At 44.8% G+C, this 24,518-nt stretch overlaps 1 protein-coding gene across 1 annotated transcript in view; it reads left to right on the plus strand.

Moving 5' to 3' along the window:
• Positions 1-24,518, plus strand: part of MYO5B (myosin VB) — a 398,063-nt gene that overhangs the window by 210,916 nt on the left and 162,629 nt on the right. Inside the window, exons 7-10 of the mRNA XM_017529641.2 lie at positions 104-185; positions 11,774-11,881; positions 15,995-16,104; positions 22,054-22,319. Of these exons, the coding sequence (XP_017385130.1) occupies positions 104-185; positions 11,774-11,881; positions 15,995-16,104; positions 22,054-22,319 (566 nt within the window). The remainder of the gene's footprint in view (positions 1-103; positions 186-11,773; positions 11,882-15,994; positions 16,105-22,053; positions 22,320-24,518) is intronic.

A 24,518-nucleotide genomic window follows, 5' to 3' on the forward strand; every position in this document is an offset into this window, starting at 1 on the left:
TGGGCTAAGCCTCCACCACCTGGAGCACCTTGGGATTACAGTGGCCGAGGGAATGATCTTAGAGGTCACTGCCCTAAAACTGTTTCACTTCTTCCCCTTCCAGGCAGACGATGAGAGAAACTACCACATCTTTTACCAGCTCTGTGCTGCTGCTGGCCTTCCAGAATTTAAAGAGCTCGCACTAAGTAAGTCAACAGGTGTATGCCCATCTGGAGTGGGCTGCGCTGTAGCGTGTACACAGCTGGGGGCTCTGCTCAAAGCCCTCCATCGTGGGTTCTTGTCTCTGGTCTGCCTCTTATATGGCCATACCCCTGGGCCTCTCTAAATTTCACTGCCCAATTAGTTAATTATACCCAGTCTACCTGGTGCAGAAATTGTATGATAGGATAAGAGGCAGGGATGGAAAAGAGTTTGGCATGGCATGAAAGTCTTTGCATGCATTACTACTTTGAAAGATATGTTTGCACTTCATGCATCACAGAAAATGTGTCCCAACCATAAGGATCTGGAGATAAAGGTAATATACATCATACAATGATACCTAGCATGTTTTAACTCATAGTTAAGGATTGAGGCAGAGACAGGGGTGAGGATAATGCATGGGTAAAGTTGGGGTGGCTCTAGAGACATACGGATGCAGCATGGCATGGCCACAGAGGATCAGAGGGGGCTTCAGCACGTGGGACTCAACCACCAGGCCATGTGATCGCTCCTGGACTGGCATGGAAGCTTCTAGCACATTCTCACTGGAAGGAGAGAGATGAAGCAACCTAAAGTGCCTCTTCAAGAGGCTGAGGGGATAAGTCGCCTTGTTGTCATCCCCATCAGATGAGCACCACCCTTGTTTTCCACTCCTGCTGTTTCCTGAGGGGTGTTAGCAAGTTTCGTTTGCTTTGAGGCTATTGATGTGGAGCCAGCGGAGTAGTGAACAGGCTTCAGTTCTTGACTTTATACCACAGAGCAGCTCTCCTTGGGTCTGGAACCTTTGGCCCTTCTCTCTGTGGGGCATTATGGAGTTCTGACTAATATTTGCTGCTCAGTCTTCAGGCCTACGTATGTGAAGAGGGCAAGACTTGAGCCCAGCAGCATCTTGGTGTCTGCCACGCTTCCTGTCCCTGTCCTGCTCTCTGTGTTTTGGGGTGTCTGGGGAGGTCCAATACTAGCAGATGGTATGAAGGTCTGGGTGTCTACACAGGGTAGTTGGTCTTTGTGCAGCTGTGCAAAAAAACAGACTCCTGAGGCCTGGCTGTCCCTGATCTAAGTCCTGGCCATCCTAAGGATCCAGCACCAGACCCATCTGTGCTCCTAGTAGCTAAAATCCATCAAGTGGTTTCAGCACAGGTCTGCCCTCATAACTTTTACTTGCTTATGAATTGCTGTATCTTCAAGGCTTGTACCATGCAACTTAGCAATAATTCTTTCATTTGTTTGTCAAACCCTATTCAGGCCATGTTAGGCCCCAGGGATGCAGCAATGAGGAAAATAGTTGTGGGTCCTACCCTGCCAAGCTTATAAATTATGAAACAGAGTGATAAGGGCTGTGCTGAAGGAAGCAGAGCTGAGGATGGCCAGGAGGCTCCCTCTGGGAAGTAATATTTAGATTGGGACCCCAGGGAGAAAATTCTGTCTGGCATCCACTGCTGGTTTTGTCCTATTCTCCAGCTGCTCAGTGCTTGCAAGTCTGCTTTTCCCAGGAACATGATAAAATCCTTGAGGACAAGGAGTGCATGTTCCTGCTAAGCAGAACAGATGCTGAGCACTCTTTGCACACTGTCCTGAGCTGCAGCCTGTGGCTCTGAGTGTGGCTGTCAGTCTCAGGCAGCCAGGTATGCCTCCATGTTAGGGGCCACTGCCATCCTCCTCTTGCCTTCCCAGAGCAGAACAGAGGCCCAGCAGGGCTTTTCAGGGCCAGCTTATAGGAGATGAATTTTTTTTCCCTCAGGTTAGTTTTATAGAAAATAAATACTGGCAAGACATACCTGGATGGTTTGGATCACTTGTCCCAATTGTAACTCTAAGGTAATGGGGAAGAAATCCTCCTAAATTTTTTTTTTTGTTTGGGGTTGTATTGAAGCTAAAAGTGATTTCCCTGGGAGGGAGTCAAGATGGCCAAATAGACACAACTCTGGTGCACAACACCCAGCAAGAGAGATGCAGACATCAAGAGATCTTCTAGCTCCAACCCAGGTACGAGGTGCATTTCAACGGGTCTGGTCGGATGGTGAGCAAAGACCAGGCAGGGCAGACTGAGACGGAGAGGAGTGCCACTTCACCCAGAAAGTACATCTGACCGGTGAGTCTGAGGCTCCCCCTCTGGCACTCTGGTCCAGATACAGCATTTCCTCCAAAGCCTCAGCAATACACAGAACAGAGGATCTTTGCCAGTCAAGCACCAGGAATTACAAGCACAGAGTTCAATAATAATCCAGGACAGTGTCCCGGATTGGTGCACAGATCTAAGCAAACGCATAAGCCCATAAGCTGACCAGGAGAGCCTGTGGACTGAGCTATCGCCCCCTCCCCCCACCCAGAGAGAGAGGGAGCTGAAAGCAGGGAGACAGATGGAGCAGCTGGGCGGGCCCCTCCCCCATGACCAGATAGAGAGGGAGCTGAAAGCGGGGAGAAAGACAGTGTGGCTGGGTGGGTATTTATCCTCCCCCATAAACCGCAGAGGGCTGAAGCATTAACTCTAGTAGGTTACACAGACAGTGCCTCAGTCTGAGCTGAACCCTGAATGATCCAGCCCTGTGGAGGAAAGACAACCCAAGATTAAAGAGGCGGGACTAAACTTCATGTTTTAACAAAAAACACAGGAAGCCTATGTAGCGACAGGATGGTGTTCTTGACCACCCAGCAGCGCCTTCAGGTCAGCAGAAGACACAGGTCCAGTGTAAACAAAAAAGACACAGGGAGCTTACCTAGTAACCTGAAGGAGTCCCTAGAAACCAAGTAGCACCTCAACAGGCAGACAAGCGACCTCATCAAGCAGCTCCCTGAGATCAAAGCCAGGTAAATCCACGAAGATGTGGAAAAAACCAGCACAAAAAAGATGAAACCATCAAAGACCAGAACACCTCTTCTCCTTCAAGGGATCACAACTCCTCAGCAACACGGGAACACATGACCTAGAAAGAGTGCAACGAATTGACAGAAACAGGCTTCAGAAGGTGGATAATAACAAACTTTTCTGAGTGAAAGGAACACATTCTAACTCAGTGCAAAGAAACCAAAAACCCTGAAAAAAGATTAGATGAAATGCTAACTAAAATAACCAGCCTAGAGAAGAACATAAACGACTTGATGGAATTGAAAAACACAGCACGAGAACTACATAAAGCAAACACAAGTTTTAATAGTGAAATCAATCAAGCAGAAGAAAGGATATCAGAGATTGAAGATCAACTCAATGAAATAGAAGACAGGACAAGAAAAAAAAGACTGAAAAGAAATGAACAAAGCCTCCAAGAAATATGGGATTATGTGAAAAGACCTAATCTATGCTTGATCAGTGTACCTGAATATGACACAGAGAATGAATCCAAGTTGGAAAATACTCTCCAGGATATTATCCAGGAGAACTTCCCCAGCCTAGCAAGGCAGTCCAACATTCAACTCCAAGAAATACAGAGAACTCCACAAAGGTACTCCTTAAGAAGAGCAACCCAAGGCACATAATCATCAGATTCACCAGGGTTGAAATGAAGGAAAAAATGCTAAGGGCAGCCAGAGAGAAAGGTCAGGTCACCCACAGAGGGAAGCCAATCAGACTCACAGCAGATCTCTCCACAGAGACCCTACAAACCAGAAGAGAGTGGGGGCCAATATTCAATATCCTTAAAGAAAAGAACTTTCAATCCAGAATCTCATATCTAGCCAAACTAAGCTTCATAAGTGAAGGAGAAATAAAATCCTTTATGGACAAGCAATTACTGAGAGATTTAATCACCACCAGACCTGCCCTACAAGAGCTCCTGAAAGAAACACTAAGCACAGAAAGGAACAAGTACAAGCCACTGCAAAAGCACACCAAATGGCAGAGACCAAAAATGCAACGAAGAAATTGAGTCAACTAACAGGCAAGAAAACCAGCAAGTAACAAAATGGCAGGATCAAATTCATACATAACAATATTAACATTGAATGTAAATAGCCTAAACACCCCAACCAAAAGACACAGACTGGCAAACTGGATAAAAAGTCAAGACCCATCAGTGTGCTGTATTCAGGAAACCCATCTCACATACAAAGACACACATAGACTCAAAGGGATCAAAGAAGATTTACCAAGCAAATGGAGAACAAAAAAAAGCAGGGGTTGCAGTCCTAGTCTTTGATAAAACAGACTTCAAACCAACAAAGATCAAAAGAGACAAAGAAGGGCGTAATAATGAAAGGATCAATCCAACAAGAAGAGCTAACTCTCCTAAATATATAGGCAACACAGGAGCACCCAGATACATAAAGCAAGTTCTTAATGACCTAAAAGGAGATCTAGACTCCCACACAATAATAGTGGGAGACTGCAAACTCCACTGTCAATATCAGTGGAGAAGAATATCAGTGGACAAGACAGAAAATTAACAAGGACATCTAGGACTTGAATGCAGAGCTGGATCAAGCGGACCTAATAGACATATACAGAATGCTCCACCCCAAATCCACAGAATCTACATTTTTCTCAGCACCACACTGCACTTACTCCAAAATTGACCACATCATTGGAAGCAAATCACTCCTCAGCAAATGCAAAAGAACAGAAATCACAACAAATAGTCTATCAGACCATAGTGCAATCAGATTAGAACTCAGGATTAAGAAAAACACTCAAATCTGCACAACCACTTGAAAACTGAACAACTTGCTTCTGAGTGTCGACTGGATAAACAATGAAATGAAGGCAGAAATATAGACGTTCTTTGAAACCAATCAGGATGAAGACATCTCTGGGACACCTTTAAAGCAGTGTTGAGAGGGGAAATTTATAGCAATAAATGCCCACATGAGAAACAAGGAAAGATCTAAAATTGACAACCCATCATCAAAATTGAAAGAGCTAGAGGAGCAAGATAAAAAAAAAATACTCAAAAGCTAGCAGAAGACAAGAAATAACTAAGATCAGAGCTGAACTGAAGGAGATAGAGACACAAAAATCCTTCAAAAAATCAATAAATCCAGGAGCTCGTTTTTTGAAAAGATCGACAAAATAGACCGCTAGCCAAAATAATAAAAAAAAGAGAGACAGAAGAATCAAATAGATACAATAAAAAAGATAAAGGTGATATCAAAACTGATCCCACAGAAATACAAACTACCATCAGAGATTACTACAAACAACTTTATGCACATAAATCCATAAACCAGGAAGAAATGGATAAATTTCTGGACACTTGTACGCTACTAAAACTAAACCAGGAGGAAGTTGAAACCCTGAATACACCAATAACAAGGACTGAAGTAGAGGCAGCAATCAATAGCCTACCAACCAAAAAAAGTCCAGGTCCAGATGGGTTCACAGCTGAATTCTACCAGATGTATAAAGAGGAACTGGTTCCATTCCTTCTGAAACTATATCAAACAGTACAAAAAGAGGGAATCCTCCCTAACTCATTTTATGAGACCAACATCATCCTGATACCAAAACCAGGCAGAGACTCAACTAAAAAAGAAACCTTCAGGCCAATATCCATGATGAACATCGAGACAAAAATCTTCAATAAAATACTGGCAAACCAAATGCAACAGCACATCAAAAAGCTTATTCATCCCGATCATGTAGGCTTCATCCTGGGGACGCAAGTCTGGTTCAACATATGCAAATCCATAAACGTAATCCATCACTTAAATGGGACCAAAGACAAAAAACACATGATTATCTCAACAGAGGCAGAGAAGCCCTTTGACAGAATTCAACAGTCCTTCATGCTAAAAACTCTAAATAAACTAGGTATTGATGGAACATATCATAAAATGATAAAAGCTATTTATGAAAAACCTGCAGCCAATATCATACTGAATGGGTAAAAGCTGGAAGAATTCCCTTTCAAATAAGGCACTAGACAAGGATGCCCTGTCTCACCACTTCTATTCAATATAGTATTGGAATTTTAAGCCAGAGCAATCAGCCAAGAAAAAGAAATAAAGGGTATTGAATTAGGAAAGGGGGGAGTCAAACTGTCTCTGTTTGCAGATGACATGATTGTATATTTAGAAGAACCCATCTTCTCAGCCCAAAATCTTCTCAAACTGATAAGCAACTTCAACAAAGTCTCAGGATACAAAATCTTTGTGCAGAAATTACAAGCATTCCTATATACCGATAACAGACAGAGAGCCAAATCAGGAGTGAACTCCTATTCACAATTGCTACAAAGAGAATAAAATACCTAGTAATACAACTAACAAAGGATGTAAAGGACCTCTTCAAGGAGAACTACAAGCCACTGCTTAAGGAAATAAGAGAGGACACAAACAGATGCAAAAACATTCCATGCTCATAGTTAGGAAGAATCAATATCATGAAAATGGCCATACTTCCCAAAGTAATTTATAGATTCAATGCTATTCCCATCAAGCTACCAATGACCTTCTTCACAGAACTGGAACAAACCACTTTAAACTTCACGTGGAATCAAAAGAGAGCACACATAGCCAAGACAATTCTAAGCAAAAAGAACAAAGCTGGAGGCATCACACTGCTGGACTTCAAACTATACTACAAGGCTACAGTAATCAAAACAGCATGGTACTGGTACCAAAACAGAGACATAGACCAATGGAACAGAACAGAGGCCTCAGAAGCAACACCACAGATCTAAAACCATCTGATCTTTGACAAACCTGACAACAAGCAATGGGGAAAGGACTCTATGTTTAATAAATGATATTTGGAAAACTGGCTAGCAATGTGCAGAAAGCAGAAACTGGACCCCTTCCTGTCACCTTACACTAAAATTAACTCCAGTTGGATTAAAGATCTAAACATAAAACCTAACACCATAAAAACACTAGAAGAAAACATAGGCGAAACCATCCAGGACATAGGCATAGTCAAGGACTTCATGACTAAAATAGCAAAAGCAATGGTAACAAAAGCCAAGATAAAGAAGTGACATCTAGTTAAAATTCAGAGCTTCTGTACAGCAAAAGAAACCATTATTAGAGCGAACTGGCAACTAACAGAATGGGAAAAAATTTTTGCAGTCTACCCATCTGACAAAGGGTTAATATCCCGAATCTACAAAGAACTAAAACAGATTTACAAGAAAAAAAGCCCATTCAAAAGTGGACAAAGGATATGAACAGACACTTTTCAAAAGAAGACATATATGAGACCAACAAACATATGAAAAAATGCTCATGATCACTGGTCATTAGAGAAACACAAATCAAAACCACATTGAAATACCATCTCACGCCAGTTAGAATGGCGATCATTAAAAACTCTGGAGACAACAGATGCTGGAGAGGATGTGGAGAAATAGGAACGCTTTTACACTGTTGATGGGAGTGTAAATTAGCTCAACCATTGTGGAAGACAGTGTGGCAATTTCTCAAGGATCTAGAAATAGAAATTCCATTTGACCCAGCAATCCCATTACTGGGTATATACCCAAAGAACTATAAATCATTCTACTATAAAGATACATGCACACATATGTTTATTGTAGCCCTGTGTACAATAGCAAAGACCTAGAACCAACCCAAATGCCCATCAGTGATAGACTGGACAAAGAAAATGTGGTACATATACACCATGGAATACTATGCAGCCATAAAAAAGATGAGTTTGTGTCCTTTGTAGGGACTTGGATGAATCTGGAAACCATCTTTCTCGGCAAACTGACACAAGAACAGAAAACCAAACACTGCATGTTCTCACTCATAGGTGGGCGTTGAACAATGAGAAGACGTGGACTCAGGGAGAGGAGCATCACACACTGGGGGCAGTTGGTGTGGGGGCTAGGGAGGAGGGACAGCGGGAGGTGGGGAGACATAACATGGGGAGAAATGCTGAATATAGTCAAAGGGGAAATAGAGGCAGCAAACCACCTGGTTATGTATACACCCATGCAAAAACCCTGCATGACCTGTACATGTCCCCCAAAACCTAAAGTAAAATTTAAAAAAATTATTTCCTCTTATTTCCTGCCTCTGCAAGGTACATACTTCTTGGTCCCTAGGCTGCAGTGCTTGAAAACTACCCAATTTGGTCAGTTTTTTTCTACTGTTTCACCTGCATATGCCCTCTGAGAATATTTTGGAGTGAAGCAAGAGCCTCTGATAAGCACTTGTGCTCTGGTATCAGGCTGATCCTCGGCCTCATGGGTGGATCAGCTGTGAGCTCTGAAGCTTGACATTTAGGTCCACTGATAACCCTGTTAGAGTAGCTGAAAAAAGCAAATCTGTAAACTAGCCCAGGCTCTAAGTGAGTATTTAGACTTGCTTTGTATCCTCCTTCCTCTTCTTCACCCAAAACATCCAATTCATGTGCACACAAGTCTCTGCAAGACCGCTTGGCTTGGCATAAATTTGATATATTTGTCTGAGGATGGAGGGTGCAGATTTGTATCCAGTCATCCACACTCTTCTGTTCCATTGTCAGTGGGCCATTGCATTTAAAATTACCTCAAGTAGAGATTTTTTTGAAAAGTCCAATGAATAATTTGTTAAGGTGTGAATAAATGATGGTAAAAACCATATAGGCCAAGGCCAGTACCCTAGAATAACCTCCTGGCCTTTTTGTGAAGTAGCTGCCCCCTGCCTTCCGCTCACAGAAGGATGCGGCTTGGCTTATTCCCTCTCCATCTTTGTGTTCCCGATACACCAATTTCTGGTGTTACATCCTGTTGTAACAGGCCCATTTTCCCTTAAATACAACCTTTAGGGGATAAGAAATAAATTTCTTTCCTTCTTTTTTACTTCTGTAGTTGTATGGATACAGTTTTATAAACAACCTCTCTTGCCTTGCACAGGTCAGAGCATAGCCTCCCTAGGTGAAGTGCAAGCTCATGACCTTGATGGTCTGGTGCTCTAATCACTGGGTTTACCTTCTCCTCTGCATTCTATTGACTGCCTGATCCGATCTCTGCCTGTTGAACTAGTTAATAGGTTTGTGGTACATTCCTCCTTGGGAATTCTTGGTAAAGACAAGAGACCTAAATTGGAGGATGAAAGAAATTGCTTTGGGACAGGATAGTCAGTGTTCAGCTTTCTGGACCTGAAAGGAGGGCTGAGATCCAGGAAGGCCAAGCAGGTGAGAGGAGACTGAGTTTCGTTTGGATGTATCTTACTAAGAGGGTCTAGAGAGTGATGTGACAGAGTTGATTGCAGACCTTAAAGCATATATAACCACAATCATTTTGATTGGTTTCAGATCATTCAGTAGAGAATGCTATAATTGACCCAGGTGGACCCTGCAGTGACGAGCATCAGCCTGAGGAAGTTGCCCAGCTGGGCCTGAGTTTGGGAACTTGGAGCTGGGAAGGTGGGGTAGTTTATCTGATTCATAGCAACATCAAGCAGTGGGGCCTTGGCTGTTGACAATGAAGGGTCTTCAAAAGATGCTGAAAATGAATTCCCTCCAATATGGAAGTCTAGTCTCCTTTGACATCTCAGGTGACTCTTTCTGATGTGTTTGGCTGACACTTGATGAGTTGTGTTGTATTTGTGGCAAAATCATGAGATGTCACAGGTAAATTTCTACAATAGGGTAATCAGGTAATGGGCTCCCAGGCCTGACCAAACCCTGTGTGACCCTGGGCACCTCTTAAAGCCCCATGTTACTCAGTTCGCCTTTCTGAAAAATGGGAGTAAATAATATAGACAGTCTTCTTCAGGTGGCCACTGTAAAAATAATGAAATGAGATACTTTGAAATGTGAGTGTAAAGGGAAAAAATAATTGGTGCTTTTATTAAGCCTTTGAAACTGTTGTATTGCTCTGTGTTGGAGCTTGCTGAGTGACTAGGCAAGAAAGAGCTGAAATGCTGTCTTCTGCAAAGATCTGATGTGGTTTTTGTCAAAAAAATGTGCTTCTGCTGGGGCTGTGAGTTAGTACAGGCTGGAGTCCTTCCTTTCTCAGTTGAAGTGCCTTGGCCACTGGTCCTCAGAATTTGTTACTCCTCCAGGAAACCTTCACTTATAGAGTACAACTGATATCCTGATTTTTCTTGCCTGTGGGCAGTGTCACCTATTGGCTATAGCTCAGGTTGGGTAGTCAGACTGGGGTCTAGGGTTGAGTGCTGTCTCTCCTTCGCTGGGCCTGGCCATGTATGTGTAATGGGCTGGAGGAATGGGCAAAGCTCAGTATGGCTTGGAGCATAGGATGCAAGGTGGGAAATGGGGAGAGGTGAGGAAGGAGAGGTATGCAGAGATGATTGAAGGCATGGACAGAGGGCAGAGCTGGTGCATGATAATAACAAAACTGGTGTATCTGGAACAGAGAGATGGGAAGGGAATAAGCCATGAGTCTGGAGAGTATAGGATGGTCGCTTCACAAAAGAGCCGGTAGCGGGGGTGTCAAGAGTTTGACCTTGTCCTTGAGAGCAGTGGGACCTCTCAAGGGGCTTGAAGCAGAGTGGGTGGTATGATCAGACTTAATAGCATTTTGGAGGTGGATTTGAAGGAATGGGTGCAGAAGCAGAGAGTGGTGTAGTGTCTTTTACAACAGTTCCGACAGTGGAGCTGAAGGGCAATGGCAATCAGGATGGAGAAAGGAAAGAGACTTTAGAAATTCTTGGAAGGACAGGTGTTGAAAGAAGTTTGAGAGTTGCAGTAAAGCTGCATCTAAGCACTTTTAACTGACGTGTTTCAGCCCTGCATGCTCAGGTCAAGGGAAAAGAATTTAACTAGGGTTTTCAGGGAACAGGGCAATTGGCCAGTGTCTCCTTTTGACATCCTATCAAAACCAAACATTATACACTTAGAACATGAAGTATCAGGCAGGGTTATGCCATACAAGTTACTATATCTTATGAAAGATTTAAGCAACTTTTAAGGGTAACTTTGATTATGTGCAATTTTTGCCTTAAATGCTGACTTCTAAGCCCTCCTCCCTCCTAAGAGCTAATCCTGGTATGCTCTTTGTAGGGCAGATACTACCCAGGGCTTTTTGCATTTGTATCCTCTGCTAAGCTTGGCTCTGAATTTTAAGACACTACCTGGGCCCCTCCTTACTAGCTGTCCCCTAGGCTGTTACCAGAGTCCTGACTGAAGACGAATTAAGCTGGGGGATGAGAGCAAACATGTAAGGGTCTCAACCTGAATTCGTGCGTGTGCCCAGAGAGTTCAAGTGTGCCCGACTTAGTAAAACAAATGAACAACAACAACAACAAAAAAGCCTTCTCTCCTTGGGCACATCACTGTTCCTCATTTGTCACATGAGCTTGTCAGACGGAGATTATCTAAGTCATGGAAGTCTAGCTCTAGGGTAGGGATACATTTTACTTGTATCAGATCTTTTTAAAAACAAATCTGTGATGAATCCTATTAAATTGAACTGTGATGTATATGCCTTTTGTGTTAACATATGTTTCCCTTGCCAATTTTACATAAATACAGCAGGACATTTCTGTCAATGTCATGTAATTTTCTTGTACTATTTAGTTTTCTCTCCCATTTGCCATTGTGGATAAAGACTATTTTAGAGTTTCACATCCAGCTGAGCCTAAAATCTGGTCTGGGATAGCATGCTAATGGAGTAAAATCATCATGGGTCATGATCTGTGGGATGAAGTATCCTCCAGTGCCTCATGCCTTACTTCCTTGTCCCCACAGCAAGCGCGGAGGACTTTTTCTATACATCACAGGGAGGAGACACTTCCATTGAGGGTGTGGACGATGCTGAGGATTTTGAGAAGACTCGACAAGCCTTCACACTCCTAGGTAAGGAGCTTCTAAACTGGGGAAGCAGGCCCCGAGGGCTGATGGCGTGGAGGGTAGAATGCAAGTTGATGCCCCACTGTGCTTGCCAACAACCTGCAGGAGCTAATGCAGGATGCCTTCTTGCGCCTGGTGAATGTAATCTTACTCCCTTACCCATCCCAACCCTCAGTCTCTAGAACTTAAAATCTGGCTTTGTTGCCTTTATAAAAAATAAGCTTTTGAGAGTCTCTCTCCCAGGCCCTGTGCAATATTCCTTTCTACTCATGCAGGCTGTTGGAACCAATGGAGGCAAAGCAAGTGTAGCCATGTCTCCTCATGCTGTGGTCTGGGCTCAGTGTGCTCTAGCAGAAAGAACACAATGTTGTGCCCACCCAGTGCACCTGGTACCACAACATGAAATCAGAGTTGGAAGCAGGCTATGAAGGTCTGGCAGCTGCGTCACACATACAGCGTTAATTCTGTCAGCTCTGTTTCCATACAGAGCTTTAGCATTGGAATCCTTCAAACGAGAAGTTCTCTGTCCTTCAGGGGCAGAAGGGGGGACTGTAGAACTGAAGTTGCCCTGCTCCCCTGCCACTTTTTGGGGAAAAGCGGCAAGGCAGAAGGTAAGCCTTTCTCAGTTGGGATTTGAAGTGTTAAATTCCTGGAACCTGCATCCAGAAAAAGAAAAGCTGAAGAAGTCAGCCTGAAACCCCAAGTGGCTCAGGTTGGCACTTGTGTCTTCCCCAGCCCCTTCTCTGAAGGACACAGAACATTCGGCTTCTGAGCCATGTGACTAACCCAGAGCAGCATGTTGGGTTCTTTGAAGGTCAGGGAAGTTCTATCCAATGTCCTAATAAAACATGGCCAAACAGGACACACCCTAACCTCTCTATGGGGAGGCAACCAGACCCTTATTTGCCATGCTTCCAGAGCCAGTCAGTTCTCTGGGAAACTGCTACATAGACAGGGTTTGTCTTTCATACCCACGAACCATCAGGAGACACAAACCACACTGGTTATTTCAAAATAGAAAGATTAATATAAACAATTGTTAACTACAGCAGTAGCAGGTGATTGACTGCAAAAGGGGTAAACAAGAACTTTAGAGGATCCAGAAGCAGCAGGTGCAAAAGGACAGCTGCTATCCCTTGAGGCAGGGGAGGAAAACCAGCCAATAAAGGAACCATTGAGTAGGAGAGGCCTCCACCCCAGCTGAGATTTAGTTCACTTCGAAGAGGATGTGATGAAGAAACTTGCCCAGAGGATGCAGGCTGGAGCTGGTTTATACAAGCAGGCTACAGATTCCCCAAGGTGTGGGGGGAGGGCAGAACTGCTCAGAAGCCACTGCTGATGGGGAGACAGGCCTGAGGGCAGAGCTGGAGCTCATCTGGAAGTTTCTGGGCTCCCTAATGAATCATAACTGTGGAGAACCAGAACCAGAAAGGGAATTGTCATTCTGTGCTGTTGCCTTACAAATCGCTGAAGTGCCCCCTATTGAGCAAGCTTGATGTTCTGCCAGCAGGCAAAGGAGAAATGTTTGCAGGGTCCAGCTGCAGTTTAATAAAGCAGGGCAAATAGGGGATGCATTGAAGCTGAGAAAAAAGTTGTTATCGGGTACCCCTGACTTCTGTTGCATTACATGCCCATCTTAGTCTCCAGAGTTGGAGAGCAGGTTTGGAGAAGACTTGACAGTGTGCAGGATACATTCCACTCTGAATTTGTTGGAAAGGAGAAGGCCTCTGGCAGCTGCTCTTGTAGTGCTGGTGTGGGCACTGGGCACAAGCTGATATAAGGAGAGGATTCCTTCCTCCAAGGCTCTAAGGAGGCTGGATACTTAAATGCTCAAAGCAGATTGCTTTTGTAAAACTAATTACTGTAGTAAGACTTTCTTTATTCTTTAATAAACATGTCCCTTTTTTAAATTGCAGGGGTTAGCAAACTTAAAGGATAAGATAGGATATTTTTTTAGGTTTTGTGGGCCATACGGTTTGTTGCAAAGCACTGAACTCTGCTGTTTTGTGAAAGTAGCAATAGACAGAATGTGAGGGAGTGGGTATGACTGTGTTCTAATAGAACTTTAGTTATGGAAACAGGCGGTTTGCCAACCCCTGTTTTACTCCTTAGGTTTGATTGATTGATTTTTGTTTTTGTTTAGATTTTTTGCTTCCCACAGTGTGCGGTACCACGTATTCAAAGAATCTCACAGCAAGAAAGGATTTTCGCATCAGTGTAGTGTGAGGATCCTAACTGTTGTTAGGATTCAGTATTCACTCTGTATCTACCACTTAAATTCCTATCCTGACAGGGTGGTTAGGTCTTTGGAAATTGACAGAGCGTTCGTTCTCAAGGGTAAACAAAGTAGGCCAGACACAGTCACTCATGCCTGTAATTCCAACTGGGAAGCCGAAGCAGGAGGATTGCTTGAACCCAGGAATTCTGGGCAACATGGGACACCCTGTCTCTACCAAAAATTAAAACAAATTAGCCAGCCATGTTGGCGCACACCTGTAGTCCCAGCTACTCAAGCAGCTGAGGTGGGAGGATTGCTTGAGCCCAGGAGTTTGAGGCTGCAGTGACTGTGCCACTGGACTCCAACCTGGGCAACAGAGGAAGACCCTGTCTCAAAAAAATAAAGTAGAAAAGCTACTGCCTACAGAATATGTCCCTCTTGTTCCGTGATAGTCCCAGCACCCACCTCCTGTCTAGTACTTTTAATGGAACTTGACTTAAGAGCAACATATTCTAAGCTCAGACAAAAAAGCCCAGTGCCTTACCCGCTACAGGGATGCGTAAGTCTCTAGCTTCCTATCTTGTCTGGAATACCAGCCTCTGGCTTTAACCTGTCTTCCTTTTACCAGGTGTTATTCAGTTATGCTGAACCAAGATGGATGCTTAAATTCTTTGGTGTTTTGGGGGATTTCTAGGCTAATAACACCACATATTTGAATAATGCATATGTTGTGATAGACCGCTGCAAGTACTTGCAGTCTGTGTAGCAATCATCAATCCGGTCATTCTACCATTTATGTTTCTGAGCATCTGCTATGTTCCAGGCAGTGTTCTAGGCCCTGGGGGTCTAATGATGAAGGAGGAACAGGGATCCGTTGTATTTTTTACTTTGTTGTTATTTGTATGTTTTGAAACTTTACACAATAAAAATAAAAAATTAAATCTATGATGCTTACATGGTAGTGGCCATCTAACATGAAAGCCTAGAGTTAATTTTGCCTGGGTCGTCCACTTTGTAGATTATCTGGGGAAGTTTTTTAATCCTAGCATGACACATCTATGTCTCCCATTTTATATAGGTGTTATTGACTTTTTTTAAGCCTGAATAAAATATTGCCTAAAAAAACTGCAGCTGGGAGGAATGGGGAGTAAACCTACCACTTAAACTAAGTGGTAGGTTTACTGGTATTCTATTATGCTGCAGTCTTTTTAAAATGAGTCTGAATGATTTTGTAAAAATGCCAATATCTTGCAAGCTAAACACATATTCATATAGGTAAATAACAAATCTGACAACAGGTTATTGCTGCCACAGTGGTTCTGGTGTCGGTGTGCCTGCCTATGACTATGACAGTGCATATCGTGTGGCAAGATGCTGTTCTTATGTGGAGATGGCCAGGGGCCAGCTGGCCATCCAGCCCTAGAACAGCAATCCCAGGAGAAGTTTCTCCTCTTCTTCTCTCATTGGCATTAGTGATGTGTGTCACAGATGTTTGCAGGATATTATGTTGGGGAAAAAAGTGATTGCAGATAAATGGCCATTCTTATTAAACTCATAAAAACACCCATTTGGTTGAAATGAAGTACAAATGAGCCTGCAGGATTGCTGCCTCTCCTTTGCTCTTTGAGAAGTTAAAATGGTAGCATGACCCATCTGGTTTGTCCAGGACAATCATAGTGAGGATATTTTCTTTTTAGTCCAAGGAGCCCCTTTGCCCTTTGAGCTGTTACTGTGAGTGGTAATTACTTGGTGAGGAGCCTGGATCATTTTAGGAGTCATTGGGCCAAAAAGGAAAATCAAACCTTATGTTTAAAAAAAAAAAGTCCTTAAAAAGCGTAAAATGTCCTTACCATTCGACCATGGATATTGAGTGTCATTCATTCATTTTTTTTTTTTTCTAGGAGTGAAAGAGTCCCATCAGATAAGCATTTTTAAGATCATTGCTTCTATCTTGCACCTTGGAAGTGTGGAGATTCAGGCTGAGCGTGATGGTGATTCCTGTAGTATATCAGTAAGTTGCACGCCAACACCAGAGATAAAATGTACACAATTTACCCTGCTTTTACAGCTTGATATGACTGAAATGTGTCTTTACACTTAGGGGACACTCATAGGTTATTTATTCTTAACAGTAATGGTTTCTGTTCACTTGCTGATAATTTTTTAAAAGAGCCAACCCTTTAATAATCAGCTACCATCAAATTTCTTTGCTGAGTACAGGGAATGTAGTGGCTATTTGATAAATTCTTTTTGTTGGGTCGATTTCCTAAGTACCCTGCAGTACACAGAATTCTACATGTTGTTAATCCATTGAGTACTTTCTCAGTGCCAGACTGAGGTCCCCGCTGCAAGGAGATGAAAGGGCACTGGGCACTGTAATTGGTGCCCAAAGCTCAGAGGGGCTTACAGTCTAATTGGGTGGACAAGGCAGGTGGCAACCCTTGCCAGTATTCTGACAGCACAAGGCAGGATGTTAAGTGAGACATCCATGTGAAAGTACTACAGGCTGTCAAGTGCTCCGTGAAGGTTCATAATGAAGCTTATTTTCCTGCTGTCCACTGTAGTGCTGATATGTGGTAGATAAATGTCTAAATGGGTGAATGGGTGATGGAGTGAGTACCAGGGAAATAGCACCCACAGCAATTACTGTGCCCTCTGGAATTTAGTAGTACTGGGAAAGGCTAAAAGCTGCTATTCTGACCTTGAATAGGTGAATCTGCAACTGTTTATTCTGTACCTCTTGTCCCATTTATGGCTAGGTCCTGGGGAGGTACAAAGTATGATTCTTGCTCCCAGGGACTTGGAATTTAAATAACCAGACACTGGAAAAATACAAAAGACAACACTACCTGAGGACACGTGTCCATGCTGCTCACAAGCTGATGCTTTTTCAATTGAGTGGACATAAATTAACCTCCTACTGTTTGTCTAGAGTTGGGGCTAATGAGAAGTTCAAACCGGCCCTGTCTTCAGGGAGAGGAAGATCTGAACTGTAGCTGGGATTCAGTAGAGCTCATTGTGTATCCTTCCATGGACATTTTCCCTAAATGGAACATGATTAGGGTTTGAGAGGGCCCCTGGGCCTGTCTGGCCTGCTGCCATCCCTGGCATGGACTCTGCAGCCTCGTGATAGCCTTGAAGTTCCCCTGCTGGGCCCACTGGGAAAGGAGGAAGTGTTGATGCTGATAGTGTTAGGTGCCCTGGAGCTGTTTCTGACATCTGCTGCTTATATACCTGTGTGGGTGCTCACATTAGGGGAAGGGGCATGATTCAGTGGGCTTGGCAGCAGTGATGCCGTGGGAAGGGCTGGCATGTGCAGAGGAGGATCTGTGGCCCAGGGGGTGGTGGAGGAGCTTCCAATGCAGGACAGACCCTCCCCTAATCTGAGTCTTTATGGCCAGTGATGTATCGTCCTGATGTCTTTCTCCTGATGAGAAAGGCATAGACCATCTGTGTCTCCCAATGCACACAGCTCGGTCAATGACCTCTGGTGCCTTAGGGAAGCTGTACTTCTGTGTCAGAGACAGGTGAGATGGGGAATACATGCAGTGACCAATGCTTGGCTGAGTGTGGTAAGATGCAGGAAAGGTGACAGGTGTGCCCTGTGGTCCGTGGACCTCTAGCCCACCCAACACCCTGCTCCTCCCCAGGCCCTTCACAGGATCACATCTTCTGTCATGGGTTCTTAAAGTGCTCTGTACCTCTCCTCTGTGGGGCTGAGCATAGTTTTTGTGTGTGTGTGTGTGTGTGTGTGTGTGTGTGTGTGTGTGTGTGTTTTGTGATTATTTGCTGCCTACCTGTCTCCTTTGTGAGACTCCAAATTCTGAGAGGGCAGGGACAGTTCTTGCTCTTTATTCTGTCACAGCATCTACTGTGGTGCTCAGCACTCACCAGGCACCCAAGAAGTAGATGGATGGATAATGGAGGCTCTCCAGGCCTCATGGGGGGCATGCAGGAGATTAAGAGTCAATGAGCAACTCTGAGATCTTAGTGGGGCTGGTGGTTAGCATGAGAACCAGGGCTGGGGGGTCCCTGGGCACCTACCTGCATTGGGGGGTGAGGCCAGTGCCCCTTTGCCAAACTAAGACTTAAGCCTGTAAGTGAAGTGTCTCTGATCTTATAGTTGACCCTCCACACCCAGCCTCTCGAGAATGTTCAGCTGAGAAGGGAAGTGAGTGTTTATTAGGACTGTATCTGTTGAGCTCACTGCTCTCCCTCTTGTACCCACTGAGTTTATGTGGAGACAGTATGAGGGTGGGAACATCAGGGCCTTCTTAGGGAGGCGTAAATGGAAGATGCAGGTGGTAAAGGCGGGGCAAGAGGCAAGAGGCCCGAGAGGTTGAGGTTTGGATGCTACCTCATGTGGCAGCCCTTTCTCTGCTAGGTGGCAGCAAATCCCAGAAGGCATTTGAATTCAGGTTTATGGTCTAGGCTGGTCCGCAATTGTTCTGCAATCAGAGCTGTACAGAGAACTAGTGGACAGCAAAAGCTGAGTCAAGACAGCCAAGGTTCACATCCCGATTCTTCTTGCTGGATGTATGACTTAAGGCAAGTGTTCTAACCTCTCCGTTTCCTCTTCTGTGGAGTGTGGGTGACCACGTGCCTCAGTGCTGGGGTGAGGATCTATCCCAGAAAGCCCTGCATGGAAAGGTTTTAGCACAGAGCCCATGGTGAGAGAGTCCTTGTCTAGTGTCAGCCTTGTTATAGCCAGAGTGGACCTTAGGAGCATCCCTCTTGCTGTAGATGGGAAGAAAAAATAAGGCCCAGAGAGAGGAGTCTCTTTCTCTGAAATCAGAATGACCATGGCAAAGGTGGGACAGGGCCTAGGCAGCATTCAGTCCCCTTCACTCCTGCCAGCCTGGCTTCCTCAGCTGGACTGCAAGTCCTTGAGGAGCAGACTGCCCTCTGCCTGCCTGGTGGGCCCCATTGATGCCCGCACAGTGCCGGGCACAGAGTGTATGCTTGAGAAATGCATTGTTAAGTAGTTACTACTGAGAGTTCCTCTGATTGTGGTTTATTCCGTGGACAAATAGGATGGGCCTCCTGTTGGAAAGGCTGTCTTTCCATAAGCAGTGTGCCTTCTGCTCAGCAGTTTTTATTTTTAATTAAAGCATGAGAATGCGCTACATGACTGCCAGGGTTACCTTGGAGATGCAACAGCATTCAGTTGCGGGGACACCAGAGGCAATTTGTTTCTTGAATTTAGCAATATGGGACCATGAAACTAATCTGCTACCTATGATGTTGGCTATTTTTAATGGATTTAGCATCATTTAATTCTACCTAAATGTAATTGCACGACGCTACATCAGTTCCAGTGAGCACCTTCAATCAACAGTCTGAAGAGCGTGAGAAGATCAAGCCCCACCCCACTGTGGTGGATAAAAGGCCGTCCCCATATGGTTATCAGACAAGTCTCTAACGTGCGCTTTCTCCACTGCACTCGCAGCGTGAGGCCTCAAGGAGGGGAGGGTGCCCGTGGGCATGTCTTGGGCAGTCATGGTAGCTGCTGGCAGGCCACTTAAATGTCAGGGAATCCATCTGCAGTGCCATGCCTAGCAATTAAGAATTTCTTGGAAATAAGTCAGATGAACAAATTGGATGCTTGCCACCTCTGAACTTGTCGCCTGCCAAGCGGTCCCCGGGCACTTAACTCTACCGCATATGGCTTTATGTTTAGGGGAGGGGGAGATGGGTTGGCTGCAGAGAAAAAGGATCTTGGCCAGGAGAAGTAGCCATGGAAACTCTCTGCTGAGCATAAAAAGATGGGGGCTTCTCCACACCCACCCAGTCCAAACCAAGCTGATTCTTCTGCCAGGCTGGGGTTAGGAGCTCTGGACCAGAAGGCAGGAGGCCTCACTCAGCTTTATCTGAATAATAAGGGACTTTGGATTAGAATGCATTTTCTTAAGAGCATAATCAGTCTTTGATCAAATACATTCCAGAAATGCTTCTTAAAATATCTATCTCTCGGTGCTACATGGTGTATTAAACCAGTTCAGCTATGTTTAACCTGGTGCTATCCTCTCCTTCTGTTAAGTAAGCAAACTAATGTTCTTTGCATTGGAAAAACACTGGCCTTAGTGATTTTGGATGGTTCTTTCCTACTCTGGCGTTCTATTATTTTATAACTGTGTTTTGGGCAGATGGATTTTAAATATCTGTAAGAGGAAAAAAATGGCCTGGGGACATGGTGTTAAGGGAGAAATGATACAGTTATCTGTGTTAATTTTCATTAAGCCCTCATTTAAATCCTGCAAGGCAGCCTCATCAGAAAATGAGTCCCACAAGCAATTTAGGGCGATTAGGAGGTGGCACATCATGTTCTGAAGGATTCCCTTTCAGCAGCAGTGTTAATAAGCTCTCCAGCAGGCTCGAGGCTTTGCTATCAGCTTTCCCAGGTGGATTCAGATGAGGGAATGAATAGCAGGTAAGAGGAGCATCCAAGGATGAACAGGCTTTCTCAGGGTACCCTGAGTGGGCTGCAAGGATTTTCTGAGGAATTGATATATTTTGGTGAAATAAGACCCTGTGGGAAATGTGGCTCTCCAGTGACTCAAACACCAGGTGATGTGATTGGTATTTGGATAAATGACGGTCAAGACTCACACATAGTCCCTAGAGGCAGCTGGGTAGGTAGGAGATACATCGGGTAGGACAGTGGAAGAACCCTTGTCCCGGGGATAGGGCGGGGGCCTGGGTGCGTAGTTGTACCTCTCTGGGGCTCAGCTCCGATTTTTAGCTGTATGAAAAGAGCCTCACACTGGAGGAGTTTCAGTTTCTTTCCAGCTCTGAGCATATGTGATATTATCAGTGGGAGTGTTCCAGATGATCCTCCCAGGTCAAGATGTGGTCCATGTTTTTGCCATGTATCTTAGCTTTCCACGCTGATGAACTTTGCTTACATTCTTAAAACACTTGCTGCTGGGGGAGGATAGTTCAGTTTCTATGATTTTAGCATCACTGAGGCTAAGAAGAAAGCAAGCCTGCTTGGAAGCACAGGACAGTGCAGGATCAGTGCTGGGGGTGACATCATCCATTGCATTTCAACCTGTCTCTCACCCAGCACATCTGAACCACTTGCTGGTGTCACATACAATTTCAAAAACTTCTCAAGGTGATTCTCACTTAAGCCAGCCACTCAGAAGAGAATCATTGATCTGGCCCATCCTGTTACTTTACAGAGTGGGGAACTGACTTCTAAGGGAGGGACATGGCTAGTGCCTTTGAAGGGCCCCTCTATCTTAGGAGCCTGAGGGTTGTTTCTGAGCATACAGCTGGTTAGATGGGGTGGGTCGAAGGCAGTGCCTCTAAGTGAAGAACTCTAAGAGGGAGGAAGAGAATTGCTTTCTGGGCTGTGGGTCAAGCACTGCATGCAGACCTCAGCAGATGCAAACTGAATTTGGTGTGAATCTGCTCATTACTCTGAATGGATTACATGGTCATAAGTTCTTGATTCTCATTCTGCTCCCTTCACTCAGGGACTCTCCTCTTACCAGTTGCTCAGCAGCAGCCTGGCATAGAGGGAGAGGACAAGAAAGATGGAGAAGGTTTTGGTTTTTTAAAAATTCTGCAATTTAATCATTAGCAGGTGTAATGATCAGTTTGAGCATTGTTCTATCATGGGCTCAGTCATCTCCACTTAGCACAGAGAGAGAGAGAGAGAGAGAGAGAGAGAGAGAGAGAGAGAGAGAGAGTGTGTGTGTGTGTGTGTGTGTGTGTGTGTGTGAGAGAGAGAGAGAGAGAGTGTGTGTGTATGTGTGTGTATGTGTATGTGAGAGAGAGTGAGAGAGACTGCCTGCCTGCTGGGCTGGCAGCAGAGGATGTGCTGGGATTCTGGAGGACTGGGAGGCCTTGGGTTTGGCTTGTTTTTCCTCTGGGTGGGAGGGTAGAAGACATTGGTGGGGGAGTGGCTTGTCCCCCACACTCCTCCTGAATCTATCTCCCCCATCTCCCTTAGCCCCAGGATGAACACCTAAGCAACTTCTGCCGACTGCTCGGGGTGGAGCACAGTCAGATGGAGCACTGGCTGTGTCATCGCAAGCTGGTCACCACCTCGGAGACCTATGTCAAGACCATGTCCCTGCAGCAGGTGATCAATGCACGCAACGCCCTGGCCAAGCACATCTATGCCCAGCTGTTCAGCTGGATCGTGGAGCACATCAACAAGGCCCTGCACACTTCCCTCAAACAGCACTCCTTCATCGGGGTCCTGGACATCTACGGGTAGGCCTGCCACCTGTCTCACTCTACACCTAGGAGTGGCTTCCTGCTGGCACTTTACAGCCAGTGGAGGCCTTGGAGACCTTCCTGTGGTTCTAAACTTAGGGCAGTTTAAAATGTGTGGGGCCATTTTTAATTGACACAATGATGGGACCTGAGGCCAGGGATGCTTAGTGTTCCATAATGTAGGGGAACAGTCCCCAAGCAAGAGTGGACCTGTCCAAACACCGGGAACTCCCCCACTGAGAAACCCTGTGATTATTCATTTTTACACCTGAGAAAGTGAGATATAGACTGGGCGTGGTGGCTCACACCTGTAATCCCAGCACTTTGGGAGGCCGAGGCGGGCAGATCGCAAAGTCAGGAGATCGAGGTCAACTGACCAACATGATGAAACCCCGTCTCTACTAAAACTACAAAAATTAGCCGGGTGTGGTGGCACATGCCTGTAGTTCCAGCTGCTTGGAAGGCTGAGGCAGAAGAATTGCTTGAACGTGGGAGGCAGAGGTTGCAGTGAACCTAGATTGCGTCGCAGCACTCCAGCCTGGGCGACAGAGCGAGACTCCGTCTCAAAAAAAAAAAAAAAAAGAAAGGCGTAGAAAGGAAAATGACCTGCCCAACATGATTTTACTGTGAGAAATGGAACTTAGATTCAAGTTCTGTATCTCAGTATTTTATTTCAATCTGCCATTCAGCCTCATAGACTGTAACAATCAAGATGGCTATTTTAATACCATAATTTTGCCCAGTGCTATGCAGATTTGTGTTGTGTGTGGTCATTTCTGAGGTTTCTTTTCCTTTCAGAATTCCAACCTGATTGAAAGGACTGTTACGTATAACGGTGTATTTTCGGCAGGGAGAGCCTTCATGGCGTGGTGAAGGTTTACTTGCCTAGCCATCAGGAGACTGATTTTTTTTGTGTCAGTGCTGTCACCAGTCAGCTGAGTGAGTCTCCACAGATCACAGCCCCTCTCTGGTCTTTCATTTCTATAGCTTCAAATGAGGCACAGTCTCCCTGAGGTTCTTTCCAGATCCTTCTAAAATTGTTTGAAGTTAACACGAACTGGGCTGCAAACCCACCTTGCGCTTCTTTTCTGACCAATGTTGTGTCCTCTTTAAGCTAATAATAGACTAAATCCTCCTGGATCTTTAAATTATAGAAGTCATGGCGTCTTAAAATAGAAATTCAGACCTAAAGAAGTGAAGCGGCATAAGAACAGTGACAGTCTAGTGTGAACAAGTGCTTAGCAGGTTGGAACTCAGCCGGGACTCACCTTATGTTGAGACTAGAATAAAGGCCAGTCCCCTCTAGAAGCGGCCACGTCCCCATGCAGACAGGCTCTCCTGATTACATCTCTGACGCTGTTGCTCATCCCCGGGTTTCCAACTGAACTGTGTTGCATGCTATGGAGAAAGAAGGCAGTCTTTGTGATTTCTGACAGCACAAAGGCCTCAGGAACATGCTGAAGAGCTGCCTCATGTGCGAGTTAAGCAACATAAGAGGCAGAAGAAATTCAGAAGAAATCATGGAAGAGTCTATTTGAGAGTTTGGATGCTTCATGCTTTACAAGTGTCAAGGCTGGAGATGACACACTTGCACAGTCAGGAAAGCTTTATGTGGGAGCTAAGATTTGGACTGGATCATTTAAACAGGGGTAGAATATGGGAAGTGAGGGAGGCGTCTTTGGGAACAGGAGTGCAACCAAGAAGTGAGGAAGGAGCAGAGTATAAAGGCAAACCTCCTTTCTGATAAGGAGCACACAGGAGAGAATCACCGACAGAGGGCGGTGGGAAGAGGCACCTTCCCCAGGGCTTCAGCTGTGTGGCCCTGGGCAGGCCCTGTCTCTTCTGATCCATCGAGTGCCTGCTCTGTGCTCAGCCCTTGTAGTTGCTCTCTGGGAACTTCCAGCCTCATTGTCAGTCATTAATTCTATGGTGTTTTCTCTACTTTGAGTCTTTTAAGATAATTGGATTTCCCAAAGTACTGACCTTTCAGTATTACCTTCCAGGTAAGACCTGGGGAAACCCAAGCTGCAGTGTCTGACCCAATTCCCTTAATCTACCTGTAGAAGGATCTAATTTTACTGAGGTTCTGATTTAGGAAGATTAACATGCAGACTTGTCAATAGCATGTAAAAATTTGATGATTTCAATATTACTGCTACATAAAATAGCATGCCTCTGTGCTGTTGTATTTATATA

The sequence above is a fragment of the Cebus imitator genome, unplaced genomic scaffold, assembly GCF_001604975.1.
Source record: "Cebus imitator isolate Cc_AM_T3 unplaced genomic scaffold, Cebus_imitator-1.0 Scaffold60, whole genome shotgun sequence".
Classification (NCBI taxonomy): domain Eukaryota; kingdom Metazoa; phylum Chordata; class Mammalia; order Primates; family Cebidae; genus Cebus; species Cebus imitator.